The sequence below is a fragment of the Helianthus annuus genome, chromosome 14 (genome assembly GCF_002127325.2).
Source record: "Helianthus annuus cultivar XRQ/B chromosome 14, HanXRQr2.0-SUNRISE, whole genome shotgun sequence".
Classification (NCBI taxonomy): domain Eukaryota; kingdom Viridiplantae; phylum Streptophyta; class Magnoliopsida; order Asterales; family Asteraceae; genus Helianthus; species Helianthus annuus.
In genome coordinates, this window is record NC_035446.2 from 109,922,814 (window position 1) to 109,932,795 (window position 9,982).

Genomic DNA, 9,982 nt, shown 5'->3' on the forward strand with positions numbered 1-9,982 from the left:
TCTTCATGATAAAACACTAAAACAACAACTTACCCTAAACAACTCAATGTATAAAACACTACATAAACACAAAATCAAAGCATACTAACACCAGAATCACAGAAGGTATTGTCTCTGCCGATTTCATAATACCTCATGTATTTATAATTGATGAAGAATGATGCGTACATGAAAAATCTTATTTTTGCAAAAAAAAAAAAAAAATACAAAATTCGAAACAATCCCTAAAATATCTCATCGCCAGTTTTTTTTTTTTTTTTTTTTTTTTTTTTTTTTTTTGCAGTTATCTCGGAATCAATTAATTGATAAGAATGGAAAATTACTAATACACCCTTTTAAATTAATTAAGATAAAGGACACTTGTCATTCCCAAATTATTTCTCACCTTTCTCACAAAAATTGATTAATGTACAAGATCCTAAACCAGTATTAATATACACGTAAATTTTCGAATTTAACTATAAAAGCATAACAAATACTTGAAAAATGACTATTTGTCAATTTTCTTTTTACTAAACATGTAATGATAATATAAAATTTATCAAACAAAATTAGGATTAGAAAAGTGACATCATGTGTTTACTCTTGACAAAGTATTACGAATTCGAGTTTCATTTCATGTATTAGAATAAGTAGATTTTAAAAGTGGATTTTATGGATTGTATGAAAAAAAAAGTAACTTACTAACGTGGTCGTTGATTACTTATACAATATAGATGTAGATTTTTCTTAGACAATGTGTAGTGGGACGTTTTTTTTTTAAATTCAAAAAAAAGCCTAAAAACGCCCATTTACCATTACATAGGGCGTTATTTTTAAAAGAAATTCAAAAAAAGCCCCATTGGCGTGGTTTTAAAAACGCTATGCACAATTCTCCTTGTCCAATCATCTTTCAGCCACTTTCTCCTTATCCAATAAGATTTTTTCTTTATTTTATTTAATGCCTCAATAATTCCTCATTCCCACTACACCCATTTTAAAAAACGACCAATAATGTTCATTTGCTGACTGGACCATCACATGACGTAAAATGTAGTGGGGGCATTATTTTCCCCTTCCCCTACACATGTCTTAGTAAGAAAAAGATTACAAAAAAAAAAAAAAAAAAAATAGAGAAAGAACGAAAGAAGATAAGCAGAAGAGCGAGAGGAAGAGTTCAGTAGTCGGAAACAATGGCGATAACATTAACAACCCCTCCTCCACAAAGTTAACAAACTAATAGCAAAATTGCAGTAATGGAGCTTGCCCGTCAAACAATATCCCCAACCCTTCTCCCCTTGTCAATCCACCGTTCTCCTCTCTCCTTCCCCTCCAATCTCCGCCCTCAATTTCACTTCCACACACTCTCCGTTACATCCCCCATCAAGCAGTTACAGTGCTCTCAAACCGGAACCCAGTTTATACAACAAGAACAAGATGATATTGATGATGATTTCGAAACGTCGACGTTTTTGTCTTTGAGCTCGAAGCCAGACAGGAACATGGCGATGTTAGACGATTATGAGATGGAGGAGCTTGGTTATTCTCATGACCCAAATCATCGCAGTGGTCAGTTTATTTAAATTGTTTTTTTCATTTAGCAATTGAAATGATTATGTAAACGATAATTGATAGGATAATCCTTGGTTATATGTGTGTGTAAATTGCTTAATTGAAACTGCTTTTTTATGTAATAGTAAGTGTTTGGAATTATGTGTGAGTGAGATTTCTAGAAAGAGCTTCAACATTGGCTTTCCATGTCAAAGGGACTGACTATGTGTATGAAAATATAAAGAGACTATTTCGGCACAAAGAGTTTTTAGTACATAACCAATTGTAAGCGGAGAATGGTGATAATTGCTAACTATAATAAGCAATAGATACATGTGTTTTTGTGGTTCCCGCAGTTGATATAGGGGAGAGATAAGTGAGCGGTTATGTAGCTACATAACTGTCTTATGGCCAATGGTCTCTTGGTCTAGTGACATCAGGTGTTTATCTCCACTAAAGTAGTGCGGGTTCGAGTCCCACAAAGTGGGCAATAGGTGGAGTTTAGAAGTTGATTTTATGGGGTGTGTGTGTTCACCATTCAGAAAAAAAAAACATAACAGTCTTATGTATCACATGTAAAGCAATAGGTGCATGTGTTTTTGTGGTTCTCGCGCTTATTGTTGTGGGAGAGAGAAAGTGGACCGTAAGGCAAAGTATCACATATTCAAGTTAAAGCAATAGATACAAGTGTTTTGTGGTTATCGTAGTTTTGTAATGAAAGTCCCTCCATCTCAATATTGCAATGTATTTGGAACCTTGGGAATATCCAATGTCTCATTTTGCTACCACTGATACAACAAATCAAATAGGGATATAATATAACTTGTATGCATAATTCACAGGATATGTAGCTGTTGTAGGCAAGCCAAATGTTGGAAAAAGTACACTTTCAAATCAAATGATCGGGCAAAAGCTTTCAATCGTAACAGATAAGCCTCAAACAACAAGACATCGTATTCTTGGTATATGTTCTGCCCCAGAGTATCAGGTTTGATTCTTCTTATGCTCTAAGCGATAAAAGATTAATCTTGTTTGTTTTTTTTTTCTTGTAACGATTATGGTTTTGGTTTTGGTTCCAGATGATACTATATGATACACCTGGTGTTATCGAAAAGAAAATGCACATGTTAGACTCAATGATGATGAAGAATGTCCGAAGTGCCGCCATTAACGCGGACTGTGTATTAGTGGTTGTCGATGCGTGCAAGACACCCCAAAATGTAATGTCAAATCCTTCAAGAAAGATTAATTACGTAATTGCCCTATCATTTGGTTAACATATATGTTGCTATAGATTGACGAAATGCTGCAAGAAGGTGTAGGTGAGCTAAAAAATAACGTGCCTGTGTTGCTGGTTTTGAATAAGAAAGATCTCATTAAACCTGGTGAAATGGCAAAGAAACTCGAGGTAAAATATGTATTTACAATTCTGTTAAATGAGATAAATTGACAAACATTATGTACTGTGTTATTCTATCTGTCCTAATCAGTAGGGGTAGAAATAATTTGGTCGGGGAGACCGGATAACGCGTGGGTCAATTCGGGTTGTTTTATAGTACTGGTCAGAACGGGTTGAGCTGACCCTCAATTCCCCAAACATCGTTTGATTGTTGAACTTTGTAAATAATTGATTGAGTAGTTTGGCCAGTTTTGCGACTTTCGTCCAAAGGTTTGTTTTCCCGCATCTGGATCCAAAAGGTTTGAAATTTTGTCATTTTCATCCGGCTTGTTAACTCCATCCATTTTTTTCCGTTAAGTCAGGGGTATTTCCGTCTTTTTGGTTAACTTAAAGGGCAATTCGGTCTTTTTTCAGGGGTATTCGGTCTTTTAACTTAAAGTAGAAAAGACTGGATTGCCCTTAAGTTAACAAAAAAGACAGAAATACCCCTGAATTAACCGAGAAAATGGATGGAGTTAACGAACCGGATGAAAATGACAAGATTTCAAACTTTTTGGATCCAGATGTGGAAAAACAAACCCCTGGAGGAAAGTCGCAAAACTGGCCATACCTCAGGGACGAAATTGGCATATCACTCTAACTAATTTGTTAACATATCTTATAAACTTTACTATTATGGTGACAATTTAACGTTTACCTAATAAAGTGATCTATGAGCATACTGAGCATTTGAATACATACTGGTGTATAGGATGGCTTTTGACCCGTTTGACATGTTTCCTCTACTGGTTTAATTTGTTAGCTCAACTCATTTAACTTACCCATTAAGAATATAATGATGCAAATCGACTTGTTTTGTATGTAAACAGGTCAAAATTACTAAGCGGTATCATTATTTTTGCAGTGGTATGAGAAATTTACAGATGTAGATGATGTCATACCCGTGAGTGCCAAGTATGGTCATGGAGTTGATGATGTAAAAGACTGGATCCTATCGAAACTTCCTCTTGGACCAGCATTTTATCCCAAGGCATGTTAGTAAACTCGTCTTTGTCCATTTGTTTTTTTTCTTTATCCTATAATAAATAAGTTCTTATCTGCTAGCAGTACTTTAATTCCGTAAGTTAAGAGGTTGTTTGGATGTGTGCTTGAAAGTGTTACGTGATACCGAATCTATCTACTATAATAAAAGAAACCAAGTTTTGTACACGTGTCATTCATTGAAGCCATCTATTTTTATAGATAATTAATATCAATTAAAAGATAATTATACAATTAAATTTAATATAAATTTAAACAATTCATATAGGAGATAATAGATATAATATTTTAAAATAGAGTAAATTACAAAAACTGTCCTTTATGTATGTCACTTATTGCAAACTGTGTCCTTTGCCTTCAATAATTACAGAAAACGTACTTGATGTTTGCAAACCCTTGCAAGTTATGTCCTTTAGCTCTAACTCAGTTAATTTAAATTATTTATTTATTTTATTAAACTAAAATAGTTAAGGGTAGAACTTATTTCAAAAATGTTTAAAAGGTGTTTATTGGTTCTATACTTATATTTTCGTGTTCAATTCTCAACTCAAATACGGTAATCACTATGTTTACGTGACATTTATAAGAACAATCACCGCAATCACCCCATCCATCGTATATCGAGTATATCCGTTAGTTTTTTTTAAGATATAAATTTTTATTAGATTCATTCAACTCTTGTAATAAACGAGGTTTTTTAAAGATATAACATTTTTATTTTTTACTATACAAAATTACATTTATGCAACTCGTGTAATACTCGGGGTTTTAAAAATATAACTTTTTTTTATTATGTAGTATATAAAATTAGATTTATTCAATACATATAATACATAGGATTTATAAAAATATAACTTTTTATTGTTTGGTATATAAAATTACATGTGTTCAACCCGTATAACACAGCCTCCTGCTTTAGTCTCCGTAGCAGTCGAACTTAGTCTCACTCCTCAGCTCGACGAGGTTCTTAAAAATGTAACTTTTTTATTATTTAATATATAAAATTAAATTTACTCAACCCGTAAAATACACGGGGTTCTTAAAGATATAACTTTTTTTATTATTTAATATATAAAATTACATTTATTCAACCAATGTAATAAACGAGATTTTTAAATATATATTGTTTTATTATTTGATATATAAAATTGCATTTATTCAACCCGTGTAACAAACGAGATTTTTAAAGATATATATTTTTTTTTTATTATTTGGTATATATAAAATTGCATTTATTCAACCCGTGTAATACACGGGGTTCTAACCTAGTTATCATAATAAAATAATCATTTATAAATTTTGGTCATTTGATGAGTTTGACTTTTATCTTGGAGCAGGATATAACTAGTGAGCATCCAGAAAGATTCTTCATAGCTGAAATTGTGAGAGAAAAAATCTTCATGCAGTTTCGTAATGAAGTTCCTTACGCGTGCCAGGTATATTTGCACTCTTTATGGATAAAAATGTTTTTGAGTCTATATATTTGTTGTAAGGTTATATATAATTGTTTGGCAGGTGAATGTTATAAATTACCAAACCAGACCTAATGCTAAAGACTTCATTCAAGTTGAGATAGTTGTTGAAAAGAACACACAGAAAATTATCCTCATCGGGAAGGCACGTGAGCTTTTGTTTATTACTACCCGTTTTTTTCTAAGATGGTTACATTTTATTCTCAGGAATTACATCGATCTTGGTCTTAAAATGTGACTTATTTGATTTAACCAGGATGGTAAAGCGCTAAAATTACTTGCCACGGCTTCAAGGCTCGATATTGAAGATTTCTTGCAGAAAAAGGTTTTCTTGGAGGTATCACTTTTAACATATATCTTGATTGATTTATTGTATCACATCCGGTGGTTTGGGTGATAATGGCACGCGCTTTTTTTTTTTTTTTAACTTTTAAGGATATAAAAAGGATTATGAACTGTATATGGTGATGAAAACAGGTTGAAGTGAAGGTGAAAGAGAATTGGAGACAGGATGAAGGGCTATTGAGATACTATGGATATGGGGGCAAAATCAAAGCTTTGTGATACCGAAACTCCATAGATGGCCCGGTTTTGTGTGAAAGTGAACGGTTTCTTGATTCGAGTATAACCGGTTATATATGCCAACATGGATTTTGTATCCGACTACGCCATTGTTGTAATGAGTATAGAAAACATTAATTTTTAAGATATTATTATAGCCTTGTAGGGAGATGTTAGCATGGTTCAGTTGTTCCCTGTTATTGTAACTTGCTATCTTGAAATTCGATTGGATGAGAAATCACTCATATATGGTGTAATACAGAGGCATAGAGCCATAGGCCCATAGAGGTAGCGACGAACTCAGGTACTTTGATCTTTGTTAAATGGGCTTCGGCCCACCACTCTCTCACATGAACTGTTTTTCTTCTAGCCCTTAAGTTGCAAGTACATGGTACATTACATGCTCACATATTAGAATCGATATTAACTTGATCATTGGAGGTTGTTTTTCCGAGCTCAGGTCCCTTATCACATTCTAATGGGATTTCGTATATGTTGAAACTTCGATCCAAGTTCGAGATAGCTAGAACTAGGCTTAACTCGAGAACCATACCCTTCTTGGTGGAAAAATATAGCAACATCTTACATGAGCTATATGGTTGTTATGTTACTATATAATTGTGAAAAGGGGTTGCAGTGCAGCTCATTACCCGTTTATATGTCATTCTTATGTAATTTTTCTAATATCTGTTAAATGAAATTAATTGTGAATATGATATTGAATTATTGATATTGAAAAAAATTCCTTGTGAAATAGATAATAAAAGTTTAATATTCAATAACGTATTCTCAGTATGTCATTAGTTTCAAATCAGTGTTATTACGACTAAATACGACCTAAAATGAAATTTATCCACTTTGATGAGATTTTAAAACTTTAGGTCTTAAATGAAGGAGATTACAAAATTTAGGTTTAGGACTATTTTGGAAAGTTTGAAAGCTTAGTTAAAGTTAAAAATCTATTTGTGAATTTTAAATTGTCGGCCAAACAAACCAACCTGCCCTTCAATAAGGGTGTACGGGGCGTCTTCGGTGAGGTGGTTCGGTGATAGGTTTCCCCGATCGGGAACACCGCCGCCATCAAAGCGGGGTCCCGATTCGGGGTGTGAATTGGGTGTGGGTTCACCGCGTGAAGATGGCACAACTTTCGAGGGAGACCGTTGACAAACTTTCGAAACCAACTTTCGAAACCATCTTTCGAAGATGGCACAACTTTCGAAACCAACTCCCCTAATAGGGGAGTGCCGCCATCAAAAAGGGGTATTAGGGGAGTGTTAGAGGGGAGTTGACGTGGCTTATTCTGGTTGGTTACGTGTAAGAGGGGGGACTCACCTAAGAGGTGAGCACCCCTTACACCCTAAAAGCGTAGATCTATATTTTGAATATTCGGCCAAACAAACGAACCCGCCCTTCCCATTGCCCTACCCTACTTTTTTTTGCTTTTTTTTCCTTTTGACCGTTTTTATTAATATAGAAGTACTTTATTCTACAACTTGAAAAAAAAAAAAAGTAAACTTAATAGTGTTTGGTTGTTTTCAAATTTTATATTTTAAAAGTACTTGTTGAACTAGATATCAGAGCCAAAAAAATATATTATGAAACTATATTACTATTCGGTAACTCTTTTTATTTGGAGTATCATATATTTTAAGTTAAGTTTGAAAACAAAACATTAAATAGGTTTAAGTTTGATAAATGTTTGTTTTCATTATTTTTTTTTTCATTGGTAAAGGCAAAACCTTTAACACCTGAGTTTGGGTTTGGGAGCGCAGAAGGGGGGGGGGGGGGGAGGTCTTGTGTTCAAGTTTTACAGACAACATAGATTAAAAGAAATTCGTCGTTCCATGACTTTTTCAATGGGTTATGAAAATTTTCATAATAAGATATACATATTAGCTTGAGTGAATTTTACAAATATATAATAAAAAAATAAAAACTATTTAAATGATTTTTGGTAAAAAAATAATATGAAATCCAGTCATATAACTAGATGATATTTTCGTTTGTTTAGTTTTAACTTTTAACTACCACTCTGCAAGGTTGGGTGTGTAGTTGTAATTTTGGTTGGTGGATATGAATGGTATCAGTTTGAAAGTGAGGTGGTCGTTTTTAACGTTTTTGTTATAGTTGTTTGGCATATTTAAAATATTTGTCAAGTCTTGACGACTTTAGTTTATATTAAACCCAAAAAACGATAACTAAATTTGAAAAAAAAGTCCTTTTTAATAGTCTAACACAGTGACAATTTTTTAATTAGTTGATCATAGACGCATAATAAATTGTCTGGATGTGTTCCATTTTTTAATCATGCAGAAAATGATGTGAGGACTTAGGATTGTATAAACAAGCCATCATAAACCTTAACTTATTGATGTCATTTATGATGATTAGCGAATTCACGTCAATCAAATACAATAACAATGACCGGTAAACGGGTAACAAGTTCCGCCAACCCCCTTTTGAATACCAAATCCAATTTTACAAAAAACAAAACGCTGGATCTTAGGCGTCGAGAAATTGTTGTGCACGACCTTCTACATTCTATCTAGGAAACCGACAGCTTTAGGGGCAAGAGACTCGAAAGTATCAAAGACAAAGGGAATGAAAACATGTTAATTCTCAGCACAAGCCTTTTCATGTTAGCGACCTTCCCTGATTCTGCCTTCAACACAGTCTGGCCAGCCACGAAACTGTTTTCCCTGAGCCCAACATCCACACAGACATGTTTCTCACATGCCCAACCAAACACAAGAACATTCGTTGGCCAAAGAGTGGATCTCCCTTCAATCAGGTCAGTCAATATTAACAAAGAGAAAGTGAAAAGAGAAAGTATGGTAACATTTTGATATAACTAAAGCATGAGTGGTGACATGCAATTAACAAAATTTTAAAGCTTTTAAGTTTAAAAATTTATGAAATTAAATGTCGGTACGTTAATTGACTTTAATCATGGTGGGCCAGCCCACAACCACGGTTGCCGTCTTGCCGGTGCGAAGAATGCGCCAATAACTGTGGTCTATTACTGAAGATATCCCGTCCTTGATCTGAACCCTTGATTTACCATTTAGATCAATCTTAGTGGAACTCGTTTAAAGTTGTACGGCGATCTGGCTCAAACGAACGGCCCACAATTCTGCCCCTAATCACATGAAAGATAGTGGATATCTTACAAGGACCCAAAGGATTTCTTACCCGAGTTAAACGCAACTGAATTTTTTTTTTTTTTTTAACGGCAAATTTGGATCACTGACAGACCACTGGAGTATCATTGTGCCACCAGCAGAACCACCCGATCATATCCATCTCCACTAGACAATAATGCCTATACACCAATTCAGGATGAAACCCAATAATCTGGGAAAAACCCCCTTTGTGGGAATCGAACCCATGACCTAATGGTCATAAGCCTTATCCCACCACCAAGAAATTTTATTTTATTTTTCAAATTGCTTTCTTTTCTTGCTGCAAAGACTGTAGGGTGTTATTTAAAAAGATGTAGTTTTATGTAATTTTAATAAATGTTTTATGCTTTTTGTTTTTCATTAATTAATGTATTACATGTATATTTTTATGTTGTTTTTTCTTAGATCAATCCCAATATAATTTTCTTTTAACTCATTATAATTCTTTTCACTTATTTTTTAATCAATCGATGTCAAATATAATCTAAAAGATTCATCCCAAAGACTTGTTAAAGATGAAATAAGAGATAAAAGAAAGTTAAACAAACGTTAAAATCCCTGACCCGTTACGAAAATCATATCATATACAAATGAAAATAAAAAGTAACAACTCATTCGTGTCAATCGACCTCACTACGATGATTAACTCTTGTGGAGGCCACTAATTCAGACAAAGTCATCAACGCCAACCAATTTAGATGAAGCCATTGATGCCATTTACGCGTGTCTAGAGGTGACCGGTCGTGTTATACAGTTATAGTGTAATATGGTATTTTATGAACTACTATAAACAGACA

General features: G+C 33.7%; 1 protein-coding gene across 1 annotated transcript; it reads left to right on the top strand.

The window, feature by feature from the left end:
• Positions 1–1,073: 1,073 nt before the first annotated feature.
• LOC110908936 (GTPase ERA-like, chloroplastic) lies at positions 1,074–6,260 on the top strand. Its single transcript, XM_022153937.2, has 9 exons — positions 1,074–1,548; positions 2,373–2,518; positions 2,610–2,750; positions 2,825–2,938; positions 3,834–3,959; positions 5,308–5,406; positions 5,486–5,587; positions 5,699–5,779; positions 5,920–6,260. The coding sequence occupies exons 1-9, from the start codon at positions 1,236–1,238 to the stop codon at positions 6,004–6,006; spliced, it is 1,209 nt and encodes a 402-aa protein (XP_022009629.1). The 5' UTR covers positions 1,074–1,235; the 3' UTR covers positions 6,007–6,260.
• Positions 6,261–9,982: the final 3,722 nt, after the last annotated feature.